We start from the raw sequence: 27,562 nt of genomic DNA on the forward strand, positions 1-27,562 counted from the left end.
CAAAGGGGGAAAACTGCCAGGAATAAAAGTCACTCGGGGTATTGAACCACAGAATGCATGCCTGCTGCAGGCAGGAATTTGACATGCTGGACCAAGGGGAGCAATAGCTGGGAAGCTTGTCTGTCCTGCACTGCAAACACCTGGCTTTAGAGAGGGCAGCTGGAATCCAGCTCTCCATTTGTCTGGACACAGATCACACCAGAGTCTTCTCCCAAAGCTACAGGCAGGATCTGAGCTGCTGAGGCAGGGAGCAGTTCCTTTCCATTTAAACTCTGCTTCAGAGTTCAGCAGCACTCACAGATTTCTCACCCCTTAAAGCTCAGCATTTGCACAAGGGATGAATATTTCTACTTGCTGTATCTTTTGCCTCTAATTTTGTCTGAGCCATACAGTGCTGTCAAAGTGCCTTCCATCTGCCTTGTAAAGCTGATGATGTTATTCCAGCACTCAGACAGCTCAGCCAGGAAATCTGCTCTCATCAGAAGCGATCATGACCACAAGAGAGTGCTTTAGAGTTAAATAACAACCTGCCACCGGAGGCAGAGTGTGTCTGTCCTAGGCCAGTGCCACCTTCCAGCCTGTGCAGGCTGAGCAGTTAAATACATCAGCCTCAGAGTGGAATCAGCCTTGCAGCTGAAGCCAGTGGAGAATCCTGTCTGCTGAGCTGCAGCTCTTACAGCAAAATGGTTCTTAAGCTTCCTGAGTTCTCCCCCAGGGAAAGCCATTTTCGAAAGATGAGATAAATTTACCAAAAGTAAGATGTTAATGGGCCCATGTTTAAAGCATCTGATTCCAGGCTCTGATTCTGCTGGAATCTCAAAGAGAAGAGTCAGATCTTGGGGAGCACTGCAGAAGGATTAGTGACTTCTCTGCTGGACATGAAAGCTGGTTGGAAGAGCAGATCTGGACCTTGGCCTGAGGACTGCTGTGCCTCCGTGAGGTTCAGCAGAGTTGGCAGAGCTGCCCTGCCACTGCAGCCTGCACGGGGGACACAACTGACAGGTCCTCCAGGTGTTCAGAAGCACCAGGAATCAGCAGCTGCACATACTGGCCCTGTCTCTGGCCAAATCAGAATGGTCCAACAGACACATTGGATTGAGTGAGGCTGAACTCCTCTTCCTCTCTATGAGAATCTGAGCCACTTACTCTCTGCTGTGGTCTTTGTGTGTCAGAACCACCCAAACCAGAGACTGAATGCTAAAGAACTAAAAGAACTCATGATCCAATTAAAAATGACAGTTAATACCTTTCTGGGTGATTATCTGCCACCAAAGTTCTGCTGGTCTTTGAAAGCTGGTGCACAGTTTCAGCATAATCTTCTACAGCTTGTTCCAAAATCTGGTGTTTCTTCAGCATGGACACTGCACTCTGTTCATCCTGTAAGGGTGACAGAAAATGACAGGAAGAATTATAAGGAGCTGCTCCCAAGTACAGCTTGAAGACAAGTCCTTCTGCCAACGGTATAGAACTGTTGATGTCACAGCAAATGGTACCCCCAGAAAGCAAAACAACGAGTGAAAGAGATAATGCATCAACCCCTCTGGGGTGCAGAACAAAATTATATCAGCTGAGCATATTGAGTTTCCTCTTCTATGAAGCCTTTTATGTGTTTCCACAGTACTGGTGCAGGGCTCAGAAACATGGAACAGATTAAGACACACCACTTGTCAGGCATCTCAACAACAGTATGGGGCAAAGAAAAGAAATCCTACACAGTCCATGCCAATGGATTGTTCACCAAAGTGTCTGGACACGTTCCAATCAAAACTTCTTATGCACTGTTACAGCTAAGAAAAACAGCCCCCTACTCCTAGTGTTAACTGACATTGTCAATAAATCTTTTCAATACAATATTTTGCATAGTGAGCTATTTGCAATAGATAAAAAAGAAAACAAGCCATTTTTAACTGGAGCCTGAGCACCCGTGGAATGTGTTCCCCTGATAGAAAGCTGAGCTTTATTTCACCAGGGCAGGAAACATGGTGCGTTTATGTCAATAACAAACATGCTCCAGCATTAACACCTCCCTGGAAAACAGGAGTTTACATTCTCTTTGGTATGCTCTGAAGCTGGGAGTCAAAGCTGGTGGTCACTGGGAGTCAAGGCTGGGGACAGTGGTAGCAGCTGACTGACCACCAGGCCCCGTTTCTCAGCCAGGTGCATTGTGCTGTCATTCAAAACTAACAGAAAGCTGGACCTAACTGGACCATGCTGGCAATCCTGGCCTTGCAGTGAAGGCAGGCACAGAGCTGCCCTCTGCAGTGTGAGGATACTTCCCTGGTTCCATACAGCACAGCCTATCCTGCACACTCTCAGAGGTGTTAGAACAGACACAAGCCATCATCACTTGAGGCTTCAGCAGGAAGTTAAATTTGTTTATGTCACCGTTCCAGAGCGCCACATTAAATTATGTCACCTGCCTCCCTCCAGCAAAGCAATTAAGGCCAAAGTAGTGTCACTGTGGAGCTGCTCACCTTGGCTTTCTCTTCTGACATCATGTAGAGCTCCTGCTCACTCATCCAGGCCTCAGCCTCAGCTGCATCGAAGTAATACTGCTGAGCCCTGTGAGACTCCTCCAGGCGCTTGTGGCGCTTCTCTGTCTCCTCGATGAGGAGGCTCCACAGCTGCTTCAAGTCTGCAAGTCTCTGCTGAATGACCTCAGCATTGGGGCTGCTCTCTGTGATAATGTTCTGACTCCTCTCGAAAATGTCATCAATACGAGGCTGGTGGCCCTGGATTTCTTTCTGAAGGGTCTACATGGGAGAAAATTGACTGATGAGACAATGCACAAATGAAAAGGAAATACAAGTCGGGGGTCTTAGCTCCAGAGGGGCAGCAAAACACACACCATCAGCTCATGTGAACAACCTGGGGCTGTGCCACCACCTGTGGTCACACCACATCGTTTTACCCATTGTTTTACCCCAAACATTTCCTTCCCAAATTAGTCAGCACTAAGGACAAATAGCAGGTATGGAGCTCTAACAGTATCTACTTACCTGATTTTTCTTTATTAGTAGCTGCACAGTCTGGAGGTTGTGTCCATGATCAGTAGATGTAGCTATGGGCATCCTCTCTCCGACCCACAACTGAAAGAGAGAGGAGTACACATGATTTCAAGCAGCCCCAGACACAGCTGGGGCAGCAGAGAGAGGCTGGTGCACACAAGCTGCAGAAAGCAGCAGTATTCTGACATTTTCCTATTGGCTGGGGAATGGGATTTCTTCGATACTCACAATTTCATCTTCCACATCCCGGTTGAACTGGTGGATCTCTTTGGAGGCCAGCAGGTTGGCCTTTCTCTCATTCAAAGGCTCCAGCAGCTCCAAGAATTTCTTTTCTACAGTAAGGCGTTTGCCATCGACTTCATCTGTGCTCTTGCCCTCTTGGCTCAAAGCCCTGGCCTGGCTTTGCAGCTCCTCTATCTCCTTCTTACGGACATCCATTTGATTCTCCAGCATCTAAACAGAAACATGGCAAAGAGGTCCTGAAAACCAGGATGGAAGCTGTTCATGCAATTAGGGAACACCAACAGCTTTTTCAGAAGGGAGAACAGATGCTGGTCAGTGAGGATTTACCATGTTAATAATTATTGTCTGGGTTGTTGCTGGATGAATTTCTTGTTCTTCTTAAAGATACACGAAAGAATAGAAAGAAAGAAAAGCAGTTCTTTCTTTTCTAAACTGAAAGCCTGCCCTGCCTGATCCTTTGAGTGCAGTATCTGCTGCCTGCCCTCTGCACCCCATGCTCTATTTACCTGCTGCTTCTTCAACAGGATGTTGACACTGGTGAGATCTTTTCCGTAGTCATCCGACTGGATTTGGCTCTCCAAACCATTCAGCCACTTATCCAGGTCTGCACAGCTCTGGGTGAAAAGCTCTGCCTTGTTTGCATCGAAGAGACGCTGAGCCTTGGTCTGGGTGGTGGATTCAAGCTCGTCCCACATTTGGTGGAGACCTGTCAGCTTCTCCTTCACCACGGCCTCAGTCTCTGGCTTCTCTGCAATGAGCTGCATTCCCTCCTGCAAGGCAAAAAGCAACCAAATGGTACCTCCTCAGGAGCACTCACAGCCCGTTAGGGCAATTATCCTGATTAATAAGCACTCAGGATTCCTCATCTGCTGGCAGCATCAGCCACTCATTTTCTATCTCCAATTATCCAGTGACTCCTTCCAGAACATCAGCTCCCAGGTTCCTCTGCTGCCTGGAAGAGGGTTTTTTAGCAATGGGAAGGTCAAGCAATGCCTCCTTTCCCTTCTTCATTGCACATATTCCCTGAAGGGAGCTCCTGGGGCCACGGCTCAGGCAGGATGGAGCAGGGAGCTGGAGCTGCACACTCTGCCTTTCCTGAGGCCCCAGCTCCTGGGGCCACATCACCAGAGAACCATGAACACAGAGCACAATGCCGGGAGGGTTGGGGAAATATTGTCTTTATTCTAATTATTCCTGTCTATTTCTTCAGCTGGGTGCAGATGGGAATGCTGCCCCAACCCAGCACATTCCATATGAATGTTAATCCAGGGACTGCACAACTCTGTACACAGCCCTGGTCCTTTGCTGCAATCTGATTTTTCAGAGGCAAAGGAGAAGGATGTATTAGCATCACTAAAAAGGAACTTCCAGTACTAAGAGCAGCCTTCTAATTACACCATTAAAGGGTATTGCTATTTGTAGATCACAGAAAAGCCTCTAATGGGATATGGAGTGCCAAAGTGGGAGAGGAAATGAGCAATTAAGCTAACTTACACTGAACAGAAACCCACTGTCAGAGCTAAAGAGGAGACTCCTCAGTGCTCCAGAGCTGCACAGGAGAAATGGAGGGGAAAGTACAGCTCATCACAGTGTATTAAGGCTTCAAACAACTTGATACAGAGCTGTGAATCTTAATTAATCACAAAACTGGATGTTCTTTAGCTCATGCCCTAATTTTGCATGGGGAAAGGCAGCTTGGTTATAGTTCTGAATGAATGAAAGCCAGCTTAGCAGCACAGAAGAATAAACTCAGCTATTCCCCATATTCTGTTATTTCCTGGGAAGTGCTTCTACTTCATTGGCTCAAATCCCAACACTTGCCCCACTTACCCTTAGGGTATGAAATTTAGGCTATGCCTTCCTTCTGGCAGATAGGAAAGACTAGACAAAACTGAACTGGCACCTAAGCCAATGTCTGAGTGAATGACTTGGATAAAAGACTTTTAACATCAGTGAGGAATAAAATGGGTTGGATGGAGATACAATGCACCAGAATGCTCCTTTAGCCTCCTCAGCTGTGGGTGATTTGAGGACCAGTTGTGCAGAGGAGCAGATCCCATCTCTGTGCACAACCACCCTGGACAAAGACAAGGGCATTTTTCAGGTGTTCTTCACCTACCTTTTCAATCTTCTCCAGCCACTCTTTGTTGGACGCAAGCTCTGCCATGAATGCCTGATGCTTTAGCCACTTGCTGTGCAGGTTCCTCGCCTCATCATAGGACATATCCTGGGCTGTGAGCATCTTCTCATTGATCCAGAGGGAGAGCTGGAAAAGGAAATACATGGGGGTGTGAGGACACATTCCTGGTGTGAAATAATGCAAAGTGCCTCCAGATCAAGGATCAAGAGATGCCTCCACAGAAGAGTTGTGTGAGATCCAGGGACTGCTCTTACTCAGGGATTTACTCAGGGCTCAGTCAAGGATCTGCCTCTTTAACTGTTCAATTCTAACATCCATCTCCAATGCCTAAACAACTCTTGATTCCAGCAGAAAGGAATCACCTCTGTGATAAGCAAAATCAAACACACAGGTCCCACCCAGTTCAACAGCAAGAGAAACAGGGACACGTGTCCTACTTATTGGTCAGATGGTTTTATGGAGATTGTTAGAGATGGTTTTATACCATTAATTCACAGCACATTTGTACCTTTTGCCCTCAGTCTTTTTCTGTATAGGTTTACATAAGTAATTTGTTTATTTATCCAATCTCCAGGAGTGTTTTGGTACTGGAGACTTTCCTTTTCTCATTACATAAAATCCAAGACTGTTTTCTGTCTGATTTTCAGCAAATACAAAGGCACTGGGGACAATTTCCATATCACCACTAGAGAAAACCAATACTTTAAGAGACAGTTGATTTGCCAAGTGCAAATGGAATGTGAAAATGATCCTAGCAGCCAACACCACATTTCCTCCCAGGGTGAGTCTGACTGCTTCATCTATCCCTGAGGTGTGGATAAAAACCACATTCAGAGGAATGTTTATAGAATTTGAAAAGGTCCATTTTCTGCATATTTAGAGCGGAAAATGTCAAAACAAATCTCAGCTTGGTTTCTAGAGCAGCACTTGGGTGAGCAAGCAGCCCAAAAAGAAGAGGAACAGAGGCCTCTGCTGAGTGCTCAGGACACTGAGCAACAAATTCCATTGATCACTCATGAACCTCTTTTTAACTAACCCTTAAAATTTCATTTGCCCTTTAAATGCACTCCTCCCCAAATAGGGAAAACTTATCAGAGCAGTCAGAGGAACTCCTCATTGGATCTTCCTATCAAGTCTAAAGAAAAATGTTCATGTTAGGGAAGAGTTCTGTAGGCAGAAGGTTACATCAGAACAGGCTACCGTGCTGCTGAACAGTCAAAGGCTACATGGAGATTAGGATACAACCCAGAATTAGTGGTTTTACTCCTGCCTTTCTGGGGAAGAGACAGCTGCTCTGCTCTGCAAATTGCACTGCTTGGCTTTCACTGTTTGCTTTTACTCAGCCACAGCATTAAGGCTTCTGGGGATTTAAAAGTGCTTCCCAAGGAGAGTTTGGATCATTCCTGTTACCAGCTGGGGGAAGGCAAGACAGGGACAACATGTGGTTCACAGCCAGGGCCTGTTGGGATAAACCCCTCAGAGCACAGAAATGCAGAGAAAGTATTTAAGGGCCCACTGCTAAAATCTGGGGTCTGCAACCACTACAGGCACTAGAAGTCAGCACCTTGAGTGTGAAAGCAGATTTTCAGAAAATAATATAGCTCCCCAAATTGCCTTAAAATGACACTTGCAGTATTTATTTCTTCAGAAGTTGTTAAGGCCAGGAGAGGGTGAGATTTCCTCCCACCCTCTGCACCTGGTACACAAGATCCTGTTCCTGCTCTTGGCTGCCACTCTGCATTGCCAACCCAGCAGGAAGGAAGGGAAAAGCAGAGACAAACCCTTGTGAGCCTGGGGCAACAGCAAGGCGAGGGGAAAGGGCTCTGAGTGCCACTGCACTTCCCAGACTGTGCCAAGCTGCCAGCCTGTCCTGCAGGGAGGCTCACAGGGCAAATCCTGCCAGCACACTCCGGGAGAGAAACTTCACAGAGCGGAGTCTTGCCAAGAGCTTTCACCAAGTCCCTGGAGAAATGAGCCCAGACAGTGCTGGGGTTTCCAAGCACTCACAGGGAAGGTCAGCTGTAAACTCCTTGAAGGTGAGCTGAGAAAGAGCAGGAAGTCAAAGAAAACTAAATGGCAACGTTTATCACATCTCCTCCACTCAGGGTTCTCTGCTGTCACTGTTTCATTCACTCAGTAAATTTATTTAACATTCATATTGGTGAGTGCAAGAAACAGCTGGAAAAGGAGCACCCCAGGACTAACCTGTGACAGTGTTTCTGACTCCTCACAACAACAAAATCTGCTGTTTTGCCTCACCTGTGACCCCAGAGCAGGGTTTATCACTGCTGGGCTGCTGTGAGGAGCATGGGGCCACAGCACGGGGTGACAGTGACAATGTGGCTGCCCTGGGAAGGGAAGGGCTGCAGAAGACACTCTGCCTTCCCTCAGCTTACACACAGATGGGAAACTGTCCCTAAGGCAGCAGTGGGCAGGAAGGCCAAAGGATCATTGCTGGGTGAGACTGGCTCCAAGCTGCTCCCTAACAATTCCCAGCTTCACAGGCAGTGCTGAGGAAAAAGCCAAGGGGGAGGCGTTGCCTTGGCTCCCTTCCACCCCACAGGACAGTGCTGCTCCATCACAAACCCCCCAGCCCAATGAAGGTGTCAGCAGACCCCACACTGACATAAATTCCAAGTTTTCTCAGGAAACAGCCCTTCAATTATCACCAAATCTCAAAGAGGATGGGAGAAATCCCTGACATTTGGGTAATTGTAAGTTTGTCTGTGAACCGTGCAGTCGAGACATCCATGTTTTAGTGGCTGGAGAGAAACAAGGGAGAGGAAAGGCATTCAGGCAGCCAACACTAGAGCTTTTATGCTTTCCTTTTTCTTCCAGTGATATAGGGGAAAAACCAGGTCCTAGGGAATACACCCACACTGACACTGAGGCCAGGAGAGCCCTGAGAACCAGGGGATCTTTGTACCAGAGCTGTGACAGAGGAAGGAAGAAGCTGCTGCTAATAACAGCAGAATTTTTGCTAATCTGTCATGTTTTAACTACCAAGGAAGGAGCAATTGAAGGCAAGCTCGTGGACATCTTATGCAATGCTGGGAAACAGATTGAATCCAGGCAACGAAGCAGCAAATACCACTTGCCCAGTTTATGATCAAAACCTCACAGGCAGAGCTCTTTATTATCTGCCAATACTCCATGAAATAACCTGAAAATTACTTGATTAATTCCTTGTGCTAGGAATAAGAGTATTCCAAACTTTAAAATGTTGTCTTCAGTGTAAACAGCCCCTGTAAGTGATTAGAAAATCTGGAAAGAATTTCTTTTTTTCAAATGTTATAATACTTAACGATTTTAAACACATGTAAACTGTCAGGTAAATCACACATAAATGACACAGCTTAATCTTGCTCCTTTTTTTTCTTAACCTCCTATTCTTCTGACTAATGTTTGCTAGAAATCACTTGAAATCCCCTGCACCAGGCCACATACATCTGTACAGTTGTAGACAAAACTCTTTCTAAGTACACTGCTAATCCCACCATGTTCCACATGGTTATAATTTCTATCACAGCAAAAAATCTTCGCGGCTTTTGACAGTTTTCTATGTCTTTAGCTTATATGACAAGAGAAAATCTGGTTCATGAGAAAAGAAAAAAACAAACATTCTTTTTTGCAGTGGTATGGCCAGGGAGTTTTTTATGTTTACTCCACAGTAAATACCACTGGATGACTGAGCATTCCAGTCCTCATAAAATATGGAGTAAGAATGCTCTTCTGCAGGATGCAGCTTTCAGCAATAAAAGTGAAAGGGCATGATTTACCTCTTGGCAATCCTGAAGAAACTTTTGGAGATCCCTGTTATCTTTCAGTCTCATCAGAAGTTCACTGGCTGCTTCACGGTTCTTCCTATGTCTGGTCAGAAAGAAAAACAATAGAGAAAGGAAATGAAATAGGCATTTCATGAAAAACTGCCACTATGGGTTCCTGGAGCCTCTTTGGACTACAGGTGCTGGTAAGTTTGTGGTGTGTGTCCTTTGCTGCCTTTCAAAGGACATTTTGGAGTGTGTTATTTAATGGGCTCGCTGGAGCTCAGCATCTCCTTGTTTTTGTGACCCGTTAAATACACAGAGAATATTCAGAAGTCAGCAGGGTTTCACAACGTGGTATGGACAGAATTTGGCCCACTCATTTCAAGCCCCCAGGAGAGTTCAGGCTGTTGGCCAAAAAACCATAAGAAAACTGCAAATTGCACCAGCAAGATGATGTTGTGTCACTTGCAGGGTGCACCTGCTGGAATGCTCTTTGTAAAACACCTTCAGCACCTCCTTGTCCTGCTCACAGCTGAGCTGGGCCACAGAACCTCCCCAAGGCTGTGTGGTTCTGCACACAGAAGCTTCATGCACTTGGAACATATTTTTCAGAGTGTTTAAGAGCAGCCAGGGGAGAAGGAAAGGTTAATCCAGAAGCCCTAATTTGATTCATCACCATTTGTCCCTGGAAGGATGAGTCACAGCTGGCAGTCCCAGAGGTTGTGGTGGGTCTTTCAAATGGAATGGGGCTGATTGCCAAGGTACCTCTGGGCATGTTTTTAAAAATGCTTCATTTGGAGTAGTTATCCCTGTCCTTCCATCCTTCCATTATTTATGAGGCAATTTGCAAGGAAGAGACAGAGTAAAGAAGATAATTTTTATTTACTGCTCATTGTGCTAGGCTCATTCCTATTGCACTGTACAGGGGTTTAAACTGAAATATTGCTGCCATTTGTAATAAGATAAATATGGATTGAAAGTTGGAAATTATTTTAAAGGGTGGCAATTTATAAGATGAGCTCAGCACATGCTGGCAAAAGCTAAATAAATCCATGTTAGTGGAGATCTCCAGAGACTCATGATACCCCAGAAGACCATAAATTACATGTTGATGACAACTGGATTATGACACCACTTTTCCTGGTCTGCAGTAAGTTACCACAGCAAGCTCTCTGGCACCAATATAGTGACTTCAGAAACACAAGGAATACTTGGAGATACATTTTCTGTAAAAGCAAAATGTCTATAGGCAGAGGAATAAGAGAAAACCCTTTACAGGACTACAATTTGCTTCTCTTTGGCTTCAACAGCTGCCTTCAACCAACCAGGCAAGCAACATCTCTGTAGGTGCAGTCAAGAAAATGATTTATAGATTACATGGCAAGGAAGACATGTGGAATCATCAAAGCAAGAACCTGGAGTCCAAGCCCAGGTGAGGCTGAAGTTTTGACAAAGGAAAAGACACAAACTGTGCCTTAGGAAAAACCTCTCTAATGAGGCAAACATCCCTGGGTTTGATTCCACTCTTTCTTGGCTGCCTTTTGTATGCCTGGGCAAACACACTGCATTACTCAGGTTGTTAAAATGAAGCAAAGAACTGCTTGGGTGATTTTATCAGGCTGATTTCAGAGATTTAAGGCTAGATTACATTACAGACTCATGTATTCTGGAGAGGACACGAGTTATGAAGTTTAAAAGAGAACTTTCATGGCACTTGAATAAATTTACGATAAGTACAGAAGTTCTTATGTTGAGAAAACCCAAATTTTAAAAAACTAATAAAAATATCTCCTGTGGAGTGTTGGAAATAACGAGTAGAAGGACTTTGAAGGAAACCATGCAGGGATATCAAACAGATGATGCCATAGCATAACAAATATGATCTTTGGTGCTTAGAGCTATGTAACTGTACAAGGCTGTTTTGTTCAAGATGACCTGGAGTGAGACTGGACAATAAGTTTTCTCTGAAGAACAGGGCTGAACCATAACAAAGTAGAAGCATTTTGAGGATGGGCACTGCTGGAACAGACAGGAATTCCTGTGTTTCATCACTGACTTTTTTTATGGGAATAAAGGATTTTAAGTAGTTATTTATTCCGTTCTCCTGCTCCATACTAGCTGCATGTAAATATTATTAACTCCTTGTTCAAATGTCCCTAAATTCTTTTAAAAAATTCACACTTAAGGCTGTCAATGACTGCTTCTTACTAATTTGCTAGAGCAGTTTGTGGAAGAAGAATAGTTTGCTCTGCAGACTGCAGTTATTTAGAATGGTTTTGAATTTAGTATCAAACATATGACCTACACCATAAGTGTAAGATCTGTTCAGCACAACGAGGTGTCTGACACAAATTACTCCAGAATTTGCCTGGTGTCCCCAAGCTGACTCCAAGAGGCCCCTGAGAACGCTGACAGTGCTGAAAACTGACAAAACCACTTGTGGTTTAACTGTAAGCCTGTGGGTTTCAAAGCCTGTGCAGAAATAATAAATCTTACACATGGTGAATGCAGTTGCCTGCTAGGAATCCTGAGATATATGAAAGGCAGTTTTAGCTTCTTTCATTGCTCCAGCAAACAAGGCACTCTCCTTTCTGAATGGGCAAGAACAAAACTTACTTCTGTTCTCTTTTGAGCAGAAAGCTGCACATATACAAAAGTTGATGTAAAATAGGCTCAGATCACAACTTGTGCCAGATCTGCCACTCTCTTTAGACTAAATCTCCCTTGCCTAATCAGAGGCCATGAGCAGTCACATGGAGAGGGGCAGTCCCCCAACACTCTTCCAAGAGAATATGGAGGAGGAAATGCTTCAGAGCAGCAGAAGTCACCCAAGCAGGGAGAGCTGCACAGGGAGACCAGCTTCCTCCCCAGCTGGAAAAGCTAGCTGGTGACAGCTTGGTGCAAACCCACCTTCTCCTTCCCTCACCCTTACTCCATGTCTTTATGCCCATTCATTCTTGCTTGTGAACTGCACTAAAAGGTTGTGCTGATGTGTTTCTTTCCTATTGCACTTTGCTCCTCCTTGTGCCATCCCTACTGAGATGGGAACCATCCCACAGCAGGGCCTGTCTGCTGCACCAGGGCAAGTTTGGTCTCCTTAGGAACAGCTCAAAAGCACAACTGCAAAACCCACTCTGAACAATACCAGAAACTACAAAGAGCTCCCTATGGGAAGTATGGAGCCACTGCACATATTTGTGCTTGTTTGTTTTGGTCCTTTGTGAGACATCCAGGTGGAGCTCGGCTGGGAGAGCCACTTTTTATGAAAGCAAAGAGGTTTCCTCTGCTACCCCTCCCAGTGCACAGAGCCCCAGGGCTTTGTTCTGGAGGCTTATCATCCCCCCAGACTCGGGGAGCAGTCACACGGATTTCCTGGATAGCAGCACACAGGATGGTGTTTGCAGCGCTCGGCAGAAATAGCTTTGGGATTGAGGAAATGCTCAGTTCCAGTAGGAACTCCAGCACACATCCCCTGGGCAGGACAGCAGGCACAGAGGAGCAGCTGCACTGGGGTGACAGCCACCAGAGCCTCTTCAGAGCACACAGCACGTGGGCTGAAGCTGTCTCCTACTCCAGCCACTTCAGACAGGGCTGCAAGATGCAGCTGGGCCATTTGCTATGATATTCTTGGATGCTTTATTTTAATATTCCAAAAGCTGCAGAAAGAGGACCAGAAGGCTGGGATCAAGCTCTCCTGCTTTCCTAAGTGGATGGGAAAATTTAAAAGTAGAGGGCCCTTAGAGAGGGTAAATAAGGAAAATCACTGTCCTAGTTGTCCCCTTGATTGCTTTCACATAATCTCCTCTTCCTGGCCTTTGCAGATTCTCTCTGAGATCTAGAGCCAAGCCGGTGTGAGAGAGAGAATGGAAACATGGAGTACCCTAGGGGGTTCAGCTGTCAGAGGCCCTCAGCAAGCTCTGGGAACAGGAAGAGCTGCCTTTCCTGAAGCCATGAGCTTGGCTAAAGTGGGTGCACACACAGTGGGACATCTCTGCCCAAACATTTTCTGATCTACTTCAGTGCAGTTTCTCCTTGGAGATGAAGGCACCTGGAGAACTCTGAGCTTACCAGCTGTGGGGGGATGCAAATCTGATGGGAGGGTCATCAGTGACATTTCACAGCTCACTGCTGTGTTCTGACATCACAGTGCCTTGAAAGACTTCACTGTTATCCAAACCAAAAGCAGAAAGAACAACAGCCATCAAAACGGAACATTTGGGTTTCAAAGAAAAAGAAACTTTTAATGTTCTATAGCATCCGTGCCACAGCCAGAGAGAAAAAGTAAAGGACTTGTTCTGGGATGAAAGACACACTTGTACCAGTGCTTCCTAATCTGATCTCAGAGGGGCCAGACAAGCTGGAAGAGGTGATCAAAGCCGAGCGGGTGGGGTGGATGCAATGCCAATTACACCCTTGAAGAGCCACATTCCTTCTCCAGAACAAGGACAGGAATACGTTATTGTAATTACACCAGCTTGGGGGCAGCAGAGGAAACTGAGACTTGTGGAACCAGACACAGTCAACTGCTACAGCTCCCACCAGAGCATCGAGTCTGCTCATTCTCCAAGAACTACACAGCAACACTCAAACAGCCAAATTCTGGGTAAGGAGCTCATTACCTACCAAGCCTCTAGAAAGTGGGAGAGGTATTGTTTAACTAAGATTAGCCTGGGGCATTCTTGAAACATGACAGTTCCTATTTTTCCATGAGACAAAACAGTCTGGAACAGACATTTTCTAAGCTGTTACTTTGCCTTTGAATCCTGGTAAAAGGGCATCTCTCAGAGAACAGAATTAAAGGAGGAACAGCTACATTGTACCATCGTTCTGCCCTTACCTGTCATCAATAGAGTCCACCTTCTCCTGGATTTTATCAGAGTTAATGTTCCCATCACTAACGAGCCTCCTGCCCGTCTCCACAACTGCATTGATCTTTTCTTCATTGGCATCCATGGTGGTCATGAAATCCTCCTGCTTTTTAATAGCAGCTTCTGCTCCTTCCAAGGTAGTTGGCATCTCTGTGTGCGCCAGAACATACTCCTGGGGTTAAAGAAATCAGAGAGAAAATTGTTACACTCAGGCTATGCTGCTCCAACAACAGACATCTCCCCAGAACAGTCTGCAGTAAAACACAGTTCGAAAAGGGCAATTTGTCTGCTTGTGGCTCTCCTGCCAATTGACTTTATCTGTTAATTGCTTGCAGTACACAGTGCCAACCCGTAGAAATGAAGTCAGGTATATCTTGACCACTTGCCTGGTTATTAAGGAAAGCTTCTGCTTGCTTGGTATCTCTGAGAAACAGCTGGTAGGCATGAGACTGGGAAAGGAGATTTTGCCTGTTCTCCCACATTTTGTGAAGCTCATTCCAGCCGGTGTCCAAGGCCTGGAGGCGCTGGCGTAGGAACATGTACTGAGCATCAGTTTGTCCTTGTGTCACCATCTCACCCATGTCCCTCATCTTCTGATAATCTTCCTCGTAGTTGTTGATCTCATTCTTGATGTTCTCGTGCTGAGTGAGCAGCTTCTCAGCCTCTGTCAGGGTGTTGGGCATATCTTCGGAGGCAATTGCAGTCTGTGTTCTGGAGAGCCAGGACTGGAAGTCATCCAGATCTCTCAGGAACTGCTGCAGCTTGCTGGCCTCTCCCAGGGACTCTTCCCGGTTCTTCAGGGTGGTCTTCATTTCTTCCCACACATCATTGATCTCTGCAAGCCGTGAAAGGATGGCTTGTGCCTGGTCAGGATGCTCTGATTCCAGCTTCTCTGCCTCCTTTTGCAGGTCACTGAGCTTGGCTTCAATGGCCACCAGGTCCCGTTCCATGCCCGTCAGCTTCCTCTGCAAGGCCATCACTCCAGCCAGGTCGTTACCCAGGTCTTGTGTGGATTCAATCACTTTGGTCTTTTCCCTGATCCAGGATTTGGTTTCATTACATTCAAGATGATAGTTCTGGATACTCAGAGCAGAGAGCAGAGCATCCTTCTTCCTATCTACCAGTTCTCTGAACTGGCTCCACCTGAAATGTGTGAGGAGAGGAGAGCAGAGAAATTGAGATTTGTGGGAAAAGGTTGTGGCAGCATTGCTGAGTGAGCAGCTGCTCTCACCAGCTTGGTAAACCCAGCTACTCAGGGTTTTCTCAGTCCTTCCCACACTATCAGTATTTCTAGCAAAGCAATCATTAACCCAGATATGGTGTGTATTAGAATGTCACAAGTACCAGCACACTGAGTATAATTTTTCCTCAAGTGAAAAATTGGCAGTTACATCAACTTTTCACACTCCCTTGGTTTATTCTGAAGCTAAAAATGAGGGAGTTTACACAAAACTACATTGATTTCTTTTTTATCATAGCAATTATTACAGTCAATTTCCAGCTCTCAAAACCAGGTACTGACACACTCAGGGCCTGATTAAGTCAAGAGCAAAACTCCGTCGGATAATCAAGTATTTGAAAGGCACAACTCTTTCCCTTTGAAGCTTTAAAGGCCTACATTGAAGATACTTCAGGTAACAGCATCAGAATATCTTAAAAAAGCCTACTTAAGAAAAACAAATGACCCCACCATACTTGTTCCAGCTGGTGTGATGTTCCTGAGCACGAGGCTTGCGCTTACCTTGTGTTGAGTTTATCTTGCTGTGCTTTGATCTTCTCCCCGGGGTGGCCACTGTGCATCAGCTGCCTGGCAATCTGGTTCACCACGGCCACACGGGATGCCTGGTTGTTCATTTCTGGCTCCAAGCTTTCAAACCTGGAGTGGGGGAAAACAAACAAACACAAGATCCCCCAGGCATTAGAGAATCTGAGCCACAGGCAAGCTGAGAAAGGTAGCTGGGGTAAAACCCTCCCACCCAGTATTCCCCAAACTTCCTGGTAAAGGCACTCTCACCTGTGCTGGATCACTTCCAGGTCCTCCAGCTTCTCTGGAATCTGCATATTATTCAGCCACTTCTCCTTTTCGTCGATCCAAAGCTCACAAGCATCTGCCTCGCTGAACATCTTATAGAGAGCGAGGGTATCCTGCAGGGCCTGTTTCCGCAGCCGGGTCAGCTCAGCCACCTCTTTGTACCTCTCCTCGATTCCAGACAACCTGCCCTGCACATCTGGAGACTCCGCGTGCTCCTGTGGCAGGGCCTTGGCCTGCTCGTGAAGAGAGTCGATGGTCGGCCGGTAGCTCGCAATCTCTTCAGCCACGTCTTTGTGTTTCTTCACCAAGGACTGAGTGGAATATTCGTCATGGCCAACATCATTGCTGGAGACAATCTTGAGGATGTCCAACATCCACGCGTCAATATCGTCAGCGTCAGCCTGGAACTGGTGAAGGAGAGAGGCTTCCTCCAGCCGCTTCTTCCTAATGGCAGATAACTGCTCCAGGTTAGCCCACTGCTCCCGGATATCCTTAATTCTTTCTCTGATCTTCTCAGACCCAAAGTGCTCTTCCGCGATCATGTCTTCACCTTCTTTTATCGCCTGCTGAAAGTGGCCGCTGCGGCCGCTCATCTCGTCCTCAAACGCCTTGTGCTTACTCAAGAGTCGGACCACGCTGGTTAGGTCCTTCCCGTAGTCATCAGATGACAGGATCTGCTCCTTCTCCCTGATCCAGCCTTCCTCCTCAGCCATTTCCCAGAAGAATTTCCAGAGGCGTCGGGACTCCTCGAGGCGCGCGCGGCGCTCGGCCGCGAGCTGGCAGAGCTCTTGGTAGCAGAACTCCATGTGAGCCACGCGGTCCCTGATCACCTGCGGGTCACAGGGCTTGTAACCTGCTCGGACAGAGAACCTGGGTTACCACCTGGACTCGCTCACTCCCATCCCACAGCTGGGCCACATGCAGAGCTCTGAGCTCCTGTGTGTTCAGCTTTACATGACAGAATCCATAGTTAGTCTAAGGAAAGCGAGTGGGAAGTGTTCAAGCTCCACCGCACGATAACAGAGATCAGAAAGTGCTATTATTTCCAAAAGACAAAAAAAAACCCAAAAGGAAAGATATTCATGACTGCTTCTAGTGAGACAAAATTCACTGAAGTCAGATTTATACACAGCTGCACAAAATGGACATCATTTACTCTAGTTAACAACACTGGGTTCTAGGGAATTGCTTCCTTTTCGGATAAATTGGGATACCAACAATCTGTGTAAATGTCTGCATTAGGAACACAATATGGGGAACTGTGGTGACCTCTACAAAGCCAGGCAACTGCTGGTGAGGAGCAGGTTCCTGGACAAATGAATCATTGACATGCTGAGTACAGAAGGAATAAAAGGAGCTGGATTCTCTCATTCTGGCGGGGAATTCAGCTGACCTATTTTGCAGAACTAATGAGGCTCACAGATAACCTAATAGGTAATTAAGATAAAAGGGGTGTGTTGGGTGCTGGTTACCTTCTCCATCAGTGGCAAACTTCTGAGCAGAGGCATTGACCCCTCTCACTCTCTCAGCCTGAATAGCAATGTCAGCTTCCACCAGAGCGTGTTTCTGCAGCAGGTCTTCAACTCCCAACAAATGTTTGCCATAGTCTTGAGACAGCAAAAGCACCTGAACAAAAAGAGAAAGACAAGTCAAACAGGCTGAAGGCCATAAGTTGTTTGCTTCTTTGGGACTCCAGGCACTGTCATCTGTTGGTACATTAGGTCAGAGGAACTCCAGACCCATAAGGAGAGAAATTACAAATGTAGGGACATGGCTGATACAAATTTGAGCCAGTATTTTTGAAATCCCTGGCAACCATGAAGAACTTGACTGGTCTTTAATGAATTTTCAGTCTAGGATGCTGAGAGGCTGAGTTAGCTCAGCAGGGCCAAGGAGCAGACCCAGCCCAGGCGCTGTGAGCTCCTGCTGAGCCACACACAGCTTTCTGTCCTCCCAACAGCATCCAAGTTCTGCTGGCTGATGGACAAATCGTGGTCCTTTCCCTCCCCAGATCCCAGGAGAACAGACAGGAAGAAATTCAAGTTTTTTAAAGCAGAGAGGTGAAGAGGTGACTTGCTCCCCATGCAAATCATGATGGAGAGAGATTATTTAATTCCCTTTCACCAAATCTGTCATCTTCACCTAAGCACTGTGACCAAAACTTCTGGGCTCTATGAGACAGACAGGAAGCTGGAAAGTAGCTTTTTATAGGAGTGAACTTGTTCTTTTTCCTTACTTGTTTTAAATCTTTATTGTTAATAAATCACAAGGAGTTTGTTCACTTCTGGGTCTATCTACTAAACCAGAGGGGCAAAACGCATCTTAAAACTTGGCAGAAAAGGACACGTACACCTCTGAGGAATATTTGATCTGCATTCTCAAAGGACTTCCACCCACCTTCATCTCGTCCATCCAGTCCATAATGTAGAGCATTTCCTGGAAAATCTTCTGCAGCCCAAGGTTCATCTCCAGGCGCTGTCTGCGTGCCCGGAGCAGCTCCAGGAGATACTCCCAGAGGCGGATAACGTTGTCCTTCCTCGCAGTGATGCGTTTGATGTCGTGGTAGTTTTCAGTCTCCAGCTCCTTGGCCACTGCCACCACGGCCTGGACCCGCTCCTCGTACGCCGCGATGTCCGTCTCGATGGCCTCGTGCTTCTTTGTGGCAGCCTCCACTGCTGGGAGGTCAAAGCCAAAATTGTCCTGCAAAGACAGAGGCATTCCTTCAGGAATGGCTGCTGAGGACTAAAGTCTCACTGCTCAACCTCTGCTGTCGGGTCTGACTTGGCAAAAAACACTTGTTAGCAAATCCGGGACCTCAAAATGCTCCCAAGAGTCTTCTTTCATAAAATAAGAGATGCCTCTGATAATAAAGAACCACTGATAAATCAGAGATATTATTCACTGCCTTTGGTGAAGAATCACGTGGCCGTCAGGATTAGGCTGGGGCTAATATAATATTATCATCTCTAATATAAAACAATAAAATTAACTCCTGGGCTAATTTCACTGAACTCACCAAAATATTCAGATAAAGAAAATCTTGACTGTGCGTAGTTATTTTCTCATCACATCTCCTGACCACAGGCTGGTAAGTTCAAGGAAGGGAATCCCAAACATATTAAAAGAGAGGATGTACAGTACATACACATATAGAGGAACTAAATACATTAAATAAATATACACATACATAGATGCAGTAAAACATGAGGCAGAGGGAAGAAAATGTTCTCCTTGCAAGAACTGCATCCTGTAATTACTCATGGGAACCATTTTAGCCACCCAGACAATTTCTGAGAGTAGCACCTGAGAAACGAGACGTTGATTTTCACTCAGCCAAGTTTCTCTCATAGCTGCCTTGCGATCGAATCTCCGTGCAAGTTGTTCCAGTTTCTCTTGTCTGATGAGCTCATTTCGCAGTGCCAGTTCTCTTTCATGTTCAGCTTTTTCCAGTCTTTCCCAGGCCTGAAGATGTGGAGGGAAAACACACAGCTTCTAAACAACACATTCTTACAAGATTATGATAAATCCCATCTCCTTTGCATGAAATCAGGGCTGAAGTCACTACAGGCAACTTTCACCAAAGTGGTTCAATTATTTATAAGCCCATAAATCTAGCTTGTACTGGCTGGCCCTACACCTCGTTTGCTAATATAAACATATGACTTAAAATCTGTTCTCAATTTAGTCAGTCATTTTCTGAACAAGTTGTTTATCTCAGATGCATTTTCTCTCATCCTTTCTTACCCCCCTTCCCAACAAAGCCTAAGGAAACCACCTGGACTGAATGCGTAAGAAAGTGTTTGTTTAAAAAAATAAAATCTCCTGAGTGCTACTGCCGAACAAGCAGATTCTATCTTCCTCCTTTAAGAAATGGGAATTAGAGATTCACGGCCTCTCAACTCCAAAATCAACATACAATTGTTGTTTTTTATTACACTTTGGAAAAGAAAACAACTGCAGAATTCGGTTACATCTGGTGCTTACAAGTCCTTTTTCCCCCCAAGCCAGAAGTTATACATATGCATGGCGATAATATTACAAAAGTCAGAAGTCTAAGAAGCATGTTGGAAGTCAGCTAATCACCTTCCAGATCTTCTTACAGACAACAAAAATACCCTCAATTTAACACAATCTAAATCTAAATCCGAGCAGATGTGAAACTGCCTGAAACATGACTATTTTGGCCATTCCTCCTGCAACCAGGAGAGCTGAGCAGTTTGCTACTCCCTGGGATGAGGCCACAGACACCCACAACAGCTGCTCTGGGAATGCCAAGCACGATCAAACACAAAGGAGGAAGCTGCCAGGCTGGAGCTGTTTGTTATCCTCGAGAGAGCCTGGCAGCTCTGCTGTGCCCAGCCCTGCCCTGCCAGCTGCAGCAGCACAGAACAGGCTGCAGGACCCCAGAGAGATGCACGATGCCCAGGCAGGGCACTGGGAGGTGAAGGGGAGGGCACAGCACCTACTGCTGCTGCCTTCTGTCACTTCTGTGCAGCAGCCAACACCACAAGGAGCAAGGCAGAGCTGGCAGCCCCAGGAGCAGAAGCTCCTACAGATGCTGAGGACACCCAGGGCCCGGCTCAGTGTAGTAAATCTGAGCTATAGGAAAAGGTCACCCCACCTCAGCCATCCCTTACAGCCCCCCTTACATCAAGGCTGGACATCACAAATGTTTTTCTGCCAAATGTCTGAGAGAAAACAGCAATATCCTGAGTCACAGGAGAGGAGCTGCTCAGTTTACCTTGTTAATGTCAGAGATGAGTTTGCCCTCCCTTGGCATGTACACTTTCTGATTGTTGGCTCTCATTTTGCTTTGGATGGTAAAAAGCAGCACTTCCAGGTTTCCTTTTTCTGTAAATCTAAACAAAATTTTGGAAGAGAATTGAGTTACAATCGAATTTTCATTTCTGCTAAGGTATAATCACAGAATTATGGATTGACACAATGGTTTGGGTTGGAAAGGACCTTAAAGCCCATCCAGTTCCAACCCCTGCCAAGGCAGGGTCACTTCCAGTTGCTCCCAGCCCTGGTCCACTTGGTCTGGAACATTTCCAGTGGTGGAGCAGCCACAGCTTCTTTGGGCAACTTGTGCCAGGGTCTCCCCACCCTCACAGGGAAGCACTTCTATAAAACATTGCTTATAGTCGACTACAATAAACTATAATAAAGCACTTGTTTAAAATGTTGACATGGTGAATGGTGCATCCACATAAACACCTCCATCTTGTGTGAAGCTGGGAGCAATGGAAATAGCCCACGCTTCCTCTGGAGCCAGTTGGGGCAGACAGCAAAAGCAACTTCACAGAAGTCAGCTGTCTGAGTGTTTGGATTTAAACCCCTCAGGGGACAGGAAAAGGCTTTTTTTATTCTAGTACGTGCACTGTCCTAGTTTACATCATCAGCACAAGAAATGGAAGTTTTATTTAAAGCCCTCTGCAGTCAATAAACTCTTCCTACTGTTTTCCCTGTGTTGTACGCCTGGGAAATAAACAAACTCCAAGGGCATTAGGGAATAGTCTGCAATTTTAGAAGTCTGGATCCTGTGTAATGTGTCAGGTTGTGATTATTATCCATTAGAACTCGGATTAGACAAAAAATAATAAACAGATTTGATACCACGATGCTAAAGGAGGCTTTCCAGTAATAAGCTGCCCAGTTTTGCTTGTATCAGTTTGAGTAAGCAGAGCTGTTTGACAAAGCCAGACACGTTTCCTCTTCATGTTGGATAAGCTGTAGGGATCTTTTAATAGCAGCATTTTGGTATTATCCACTGCTATTAAAAGCACGAGTGGTGACATTACTGTACTACCACGGTATGCTATTACCACTCATATGATAAGACAGGCATCCCAGGGCAGGGACAGCTTCCAGGACTCCCAGATCCTGTGGGAGACACACTTTCCTCACTGCTGTTGCTTTTATCTGCACGCTGAACAGCACAAAGCAAAAGGGCCCCAAGTGACATCAACAAGTACCGATCAGGAATATGAGAGCTGGGCTTGCTCAGGAAAATAAATTCTTAAGCCACAATTAAAGTTACTTGGATGTATTTGTTTTTTAAAAAAATCAATGAGTGACTAAGCCAACAAGACCACTGAGCGTTGTGTTAAGCTGAGATTAAACTCACTTGGGTGGTTTCTCCACTGTGCGGTAAGTGTTGAACGCCTGCAGCTGCTGCTGCACCCCAACCAGGGAGTTGGCAAATTTGCGATTGTTGAGGATGATAATGGTTTGCTCAATCCACTCCAGCAGGTCAGAAGCCAGGGACTCGTATTTTTCTATCATTTTCTCTGTTTCAATGGCATTGTCAAGCACCTGCAACAGCAGCACAACACACATGAGTCACAAGGGCAGTGCTCCTCAGTCATTTAAATTCAGCAAGCCACATAAAAGAAACTGCTGGGAGACTTGAGTTGTGAATCAGAGTACTCACTGCTGGGATCCCTGAGGAGTGAGAGCTTAGCATTTTTCAGCATTAAATTCCCAAGATCCCACAGCAACAGGGGGGCAGAGCTGAGGCTCACATACTAAGGATTCATACTCAGCCTGCCAGCTGTAAGGACGGGGCAATGTCGCCAAAGGACAGAGAATGACTGCACATTTTAAATGAGGAATTTTTCCAGAGGAGACAGAGGGCCCAGAGGGTGAGGAGCAGTTAATGAGAAAGGAAAAGTAGCAATGATGCAAAATTAACAAGCAAAAATAAAACACCAGCCAAGTGTTTTCTAATGTGAGGCAGCTGGAAATTAACTACTCCTCAGTATCACTTAGGAAAATTTAACATTCAAAACACGCTCAAAAGCAAAAAAATTAAATTTACCAGAGAGTGGACTCAAAAAATCAACACCCAAGAGGAGAAAGAAAATCAGAAATGTTTCATCTGCTTTGTAACAATATATACTTTAAACTTGCAGACCTTTCCAATACGTTTTCCTTCGACGGCCAAAGCTTTCATCTTGGAGAAGTAGTGGTAATATGTCACCACATAGGTGATGATTGACTTTTCATCAGGGTGATCAACACTGATATCTGCAAACCAAACAAGAGTTATCTCAGCATGCTGAGGCTGCAGGGGTTACACCTACAGAGCTCACAGTGCACCAAGGATGCATTGGGGAGTCAGAGATGGGTTCAGTGGCAGTTCAGCCCCTAAGGTTGGTGTCTTAATAAAAAGTAAATTGAGCAGCTTTGCACTGGTTCTGGCAGTCGTGTGGACTGGGGCTAAAGCTTGGGGTCTTTATGCTTTACAGTCAAGTTCCAGACTTTGTCACAGCTTGTGCACAGCCAAATAATTCCTCGGGTGACAGGACTACTGTTAATTGACAACTTCAGTGCTGTGTCAGCATTTGGAGAGAGGAATTCAAACCTATGTCTGTCCAGGTGAATCTGAGAGATACAGGTGGAAACAAAATATTTCCTCTCCTGCAGCAATTCTGAGGCACTGGAAAACAAGCAAGAAGAAACTTGCCCAAACACATCACTCCTGCCCTGTGACACAAAAGGCTCTTGCCCCAGCACTGGGAGCACACACACTCCCATAGAAGCATGGACTGAAACTTCTCTGCTCCTCTGCTTCTCTTCCTTCTCAGAAGGAAGCTCTGACTCAAATGACTTTATGGACACATGGCCAGGACAACAAACCTGTCAGAAGGCAGTAAATAAACACAGGATTAAGGGCTCTTCTGCTACTGCTGCTCAGTTTGCTGCTGGAGACATGTCACATTCTCTCCCTCCCTCACTGCCTGTATCACCAGGTGAGTCAGCAGCATCCAGCTGCTCTTGGACACACAGAGCTGCCACAGAGATGTGCTCTGACATGGAGGGGTGGGAGGAAAGAGCCCTTAAGTGCTGAAACTGCTGGAATTCTTACCCTCGGGGTCCAGGAGCTTGGTAAGACCAAGGTGCTGCTCTGCAAGGTTAAAAGCATTCTGCAGATTGTAGTGTGCATTTGATTTCTTCAGCTTGTCAAAATCAATCAGATCAGGCCTAGACAGGATGGAAAATTCTTTAGATTTCCCAAAGCACAGTGCAGCCACCCCCGAATGAACTAAAATCTCCAACCCTTAGAAAACCTGGCCAAGGTTTCACGTGCCCTGCGCATTTCCCAGCAGTGTTAAAGGAATGAAGCAATGCCCAGCACATGGCACAGCAGGACCTGGCCATGGGAGAGAACAGAGGAGAGCTTAACAGCAGGGAAGAACAAAGCTGTGGTCATGAGTCTCTCCTCATGCCCATGGACGAGTGCAATCCATCCGGAGAACTCTGCCTGAGCTTGCCATGAGCAGCATCCCCAGCCCTGGCAGCCTGGCACCACATCTGGCCATCCTTGGGCAGGGATTTCCTTTCCCTCCAGGCTGCTCTGGGTGTGCTTCCCCACTCCTGCTCCCGAATTCCAGACCTGGGCATGGGTTACTCACTGAGGTACAAGAACCAAACCAAACCCAAATAATCACAGGTGTAATTTCTGGTCTTGAAACCAAACACAGCCTGTTTTGACTTCTGGTGTGAGAAGCTGCTGCCCAGCCGAGCTCACAGTGACTACAAGAGCTGTAAAGCTCAAAACAAGGCAAGTTGCTGTAAAACTCTCAGCAACTCCTCAACTTCCTGCTCTTCACAGATTTTTAAAACCAAGCTGCAAGGTAGCTGCAAAACCAGGGTAACCACCGAGCCACACATACCTGTGCTTATGGATCAGTGCATTGAACGCCATCCCATCCCTCCAGCTTGTTGTAAAGTTGTGGATATTGACGTTGGGGTACCTGCAGAACAAACACAAGGAGAGTGCAATCAATACAGCACCCCCAGTGCAGCTCTGCACACTCTGGCACTAAAGGCCAGAGCAGGGAGACATCAAATCATTATTTCTTCAGAACAGCGTGAAAAAGAATCAGCATGTTACTATAAATATTGATGGATTATCAGATTGGTGTGTTTTATTACTCAGCATTAACATCATAAATTTAGAACTTTTCTGACTTGTAAACATCAACTCACTTGTCTTGAATTCCCTCTCTCTAAATCCATTTAAGAACAGGTAAGATTGCCCATTTAAAATTATTTCAACAAAAACTCAAAATGCTGTAAGAACTTCAGAGATGATCACTTAATCCACACTCACCCAGCTGTTTTCATCTGGCACCACAAAAGCAAAGCATCTTTAGCAGATTTCTTCTCTTTGTTGTCTTCAGTTTCAACGCTGATATCTTGGATCTAAAAGCAACATAGAAGATTTCAATATTTCTCTGAGACAACACATTTGGAAAAGGTGAAAGGAACGCTACCTTTAATGCCATTAAATGTTTATTACTGTGCTATTTATTATGAGTTATATATTTATTATATGGATGCATTATTCTTTCTGCAAAAGGACTTCCCAGACTTTTTTAACTGAGGGCAAGGACCAATATGTACCTTGATGGAAAACAAGAAACCTCAAGCCTTAGCTGGGACACTAAAAATAATTCCTGTGGGCACCCTTAATCCCTGTCAGTGCCAGCCAGCCAGGTTATGGATAACCAGCTGATGGAGAGCAGCTCAGGGCAGCATTTCCTCATGGATCTAGTATAGAGACTGGAGCTTCATATTTCTTAGTGATTTAGAAATAAAGCCATATGAATTTCCCCACAGGAAACTCCCACCACAGAGACTGATTTATCCTGACAGGTTCCTAAGCACCTCTCCCTCCCATGAGCTGGGAGCACCTGGGAGCACTCTGCTCCTAAAATGCACAGTGAAGGTTGTGACAAACAGGTGTGGAAAGCTCATCCATGCGTGTGTGTGTGCACACAACTCTACCTGGAATCTCAGGATAATAGTCCAAATGAGGCCAAGTGTCAGCCTGTGATTCCCATCCACAATATCATGAGATCCCATGTTTTCCAGGTGCACTCGTTGCTCTTTCAGGAACTGGAGGGCTTTATCCACATTCTCCAGGCAATGGATGCGCATCCTTCCTTTAGTTGGTTTAGGCTACAAGGTAAAAGCAAGAATAAAAATATTTATTACTGTAGATGGGAGGAGGAAAAGTCAGAGTTTGCAAACTCTTCAGCCCAGTGCATCACTGCATTTGTTGCTCACATTCCAGGGACAAAAACCACTCCTTGTATTTTCCAGCCCATTTTCACCAGGATAATGGAAGCAGGTGCCAAACCCATGGTGAAAAAAACAATATCCTGGATTTGAGCTGGACACATGGCTCCAACTTAATTTGCTTTTCAAAGGATTTTTCCTGCTTACTTCCCTCACGTTTCCTCTCTAGGATATTCACTCACAAGCTCAGATTTGAACTGTGAGCTAGTCAATCAATCTCCTCCAGAAGGAAGTTGCATTGCTTTTCTTTAGTCAGTAAATTGGATAAAAAGTAAGAAAATAACAGAGATTGATTACAAATTTTTCTTCATAGGAAAAAACTAATTAAAAAATCAGCTACACCAACATAGCACAATTTTATGCAGGACCAGTGCAACTGCAAAAACGCAATGACTGTGTTATCAGCATGCAGAATTCTGCTGTAAAACTGAATAAAATTAGAGGAACTTTGTTGTGCAGATAAGGATTACAGCTGCATAGCCTGTTCAGTGTTCACTGGAATGTCACCAAAGGTACTCAGCCAAAGGACTAATTGCCATCATTTCCTTGTTTTCTGCAGTGAATGTAATTAACTGGCCATGGAAATAGCTCAGGCAATATCCTTGCCCCAGCCTGCATTCAAGGGGAAGAGTTTCAGCCAGAGCCATGGTACAGTCCCTGGAAACACAGCCTGTGCTACAGGGGATGGTGGACAGGGAGCCTGTGCAGGAAGATGCCCTTTGGGACACACAAACCCTGAGGCCACCAGCTTCAGCCTCAGTCAGCCTGGGTCTGTTCTTCTGCTGAGGCTGGGGAATGATGCAGGCTCAACCCACAGCTCCCAGCAAATGGGAGAATTTCCAGGAGACTCCCACTGCTCTGGGCTATAAAAAGCCCTCCAGAGAGGCCCAGATTGCATGTACAGCCTGTGCACACCTCATCCATCCCAAACGCTGCCACTGCAAAGAGCCATAGCTGGAGCAGGAGCAGGAGGGAGCTGCATGGATGCTGAAGCCTGCCAGAGACTCCTCACCCAGCAGGGACAATCTGAGATCCAGCCTTTAGCTGGCACCATCAATCATGAGGAGAAAAGCTGGACCTAAGGCTTGACTGAACATTGCAAAACACAACCTAGGTAGGAGGCAGTTCCAGGGCAGGAGGGAAGGTGGAGGCTTGGCTGCACCCTCAGCTCCGGCCCACGGCCCATGGCCACACCTGGAGCCCTGGAGCAGCTTCCCAGGCCTGCTCACCTGCACAAGGATGTTCCCAAGGCTCAGGAACGACTGTGACTGTGGCTAATTGTCAGAGCAGTGGCAGAGCCCAACCTGTCTCCTCTGCCCGAAGCAGTACCTGCACTGCCTCTATTGCCTCAAGCTACCGAGCAGAAAAGGATTCAAAAAGCTCTTTTTGTGCTCTCAGAAGCTCCAGTGCCATGG

General features: G+C 45.9%; 1 protein-coding gene across 3 annotated transcripts in view; it reads right to left on the reverse strand.

Annotated features, from left to right (window-relative positions):
• SPTBN1 (spectrin beta, non-erythrocytic 1) overlaps positions 1-27,562 on the reverse strand; it is a 114,496-nt gene that overhangs the window by 16,579 nt on the left and 70,355 nt on the right. For all 3 annotated transcript variants that reach the window (XM_088160797.1, XM_088160796.1, XM_014895138.2), the window contains exons 4-24: positions 25,854-26,027; positions 25,177-25,268; positions 24,737-24,817; positions 23,929-24,044; positions 22,975-23,087; positions 22,186-22,373; positions 20,800-20,917; positions 19,362-19,520; positions 18,456-18,758; positions 17,531-17,684; positions 16,041-16,911; positions 15,768-15,902; positions 14,413-15,169; positions 13,996-14,198; positions 9,171-9,261; positions 5,371-5,517; positions 3,758-4,021; positions 3,237-3,461; positions 3,000-3,089; positions 2,475-2,753; positions 1,247-1,377 (exon numbers count right to left, since the gene is read on the reverse strand). In XM_088160797.1, coding sequence (XP_088016923.1) covers positions 1,247-1,377; positions 2,475-2,753; positions 3,000-3,089; positions 3,237-3,461; positions 3,758-4,021; positions 5,371-5,517; positions 9,171-9,261; positions 13,996-14,198; positions 14,413-15,169; positions 15,768-15,902; positions 16,041-16,911; positions 17,531-17,684; positions 18,456-18,758; positions 19,362-19,520; positions 20,800-20,917; positions 22,186-22,373; positions 22,975-23,087; positions 23,929-24,044; positions 24,737-24,817; positions 25,177-25,268; positions 25,854-26,027 — 4,691 coding nt within the window. The remainder of the gene's footprint in view (positions 1-1,246; positions 1,378-2,474; positions 2,754-2,999; positions 3,090-3,236; positions 3,462-3,757; positions 4,022-5,370; positions 5,518-9,170; positions 9,262-13,995; positions 14,199-14,412; positions 15,170-15,767; positions 15,903-16,040; positions 16,912-17,530; positions 17,685-18,455; positions 18,759-19,361; positions 19,521-20,799; positions 20,918-22,185; positions 22,374-22,974; positions 23,088-23,928; positions 24,045-24,736; positions 24,818-25,176; positions 25,269-25,853; positions 26,028-27,562) is intronic.

The sequence above is a fragment of the Sturnus vulgaris genome, chromosome 3, assembly GCF_052056855.1.
Source record: "Sturnus vulgaris isolate bStuVul1 chromosome 3, bStuVul1.hap1, whole genome shotgun sequence".
Classification (NCBI taxonomy): Eukaryota; Metazoa; Chordata; class Aves; order Passeriformes; family Sturnidae; genus Sturnus; species Sturnus vulgaris.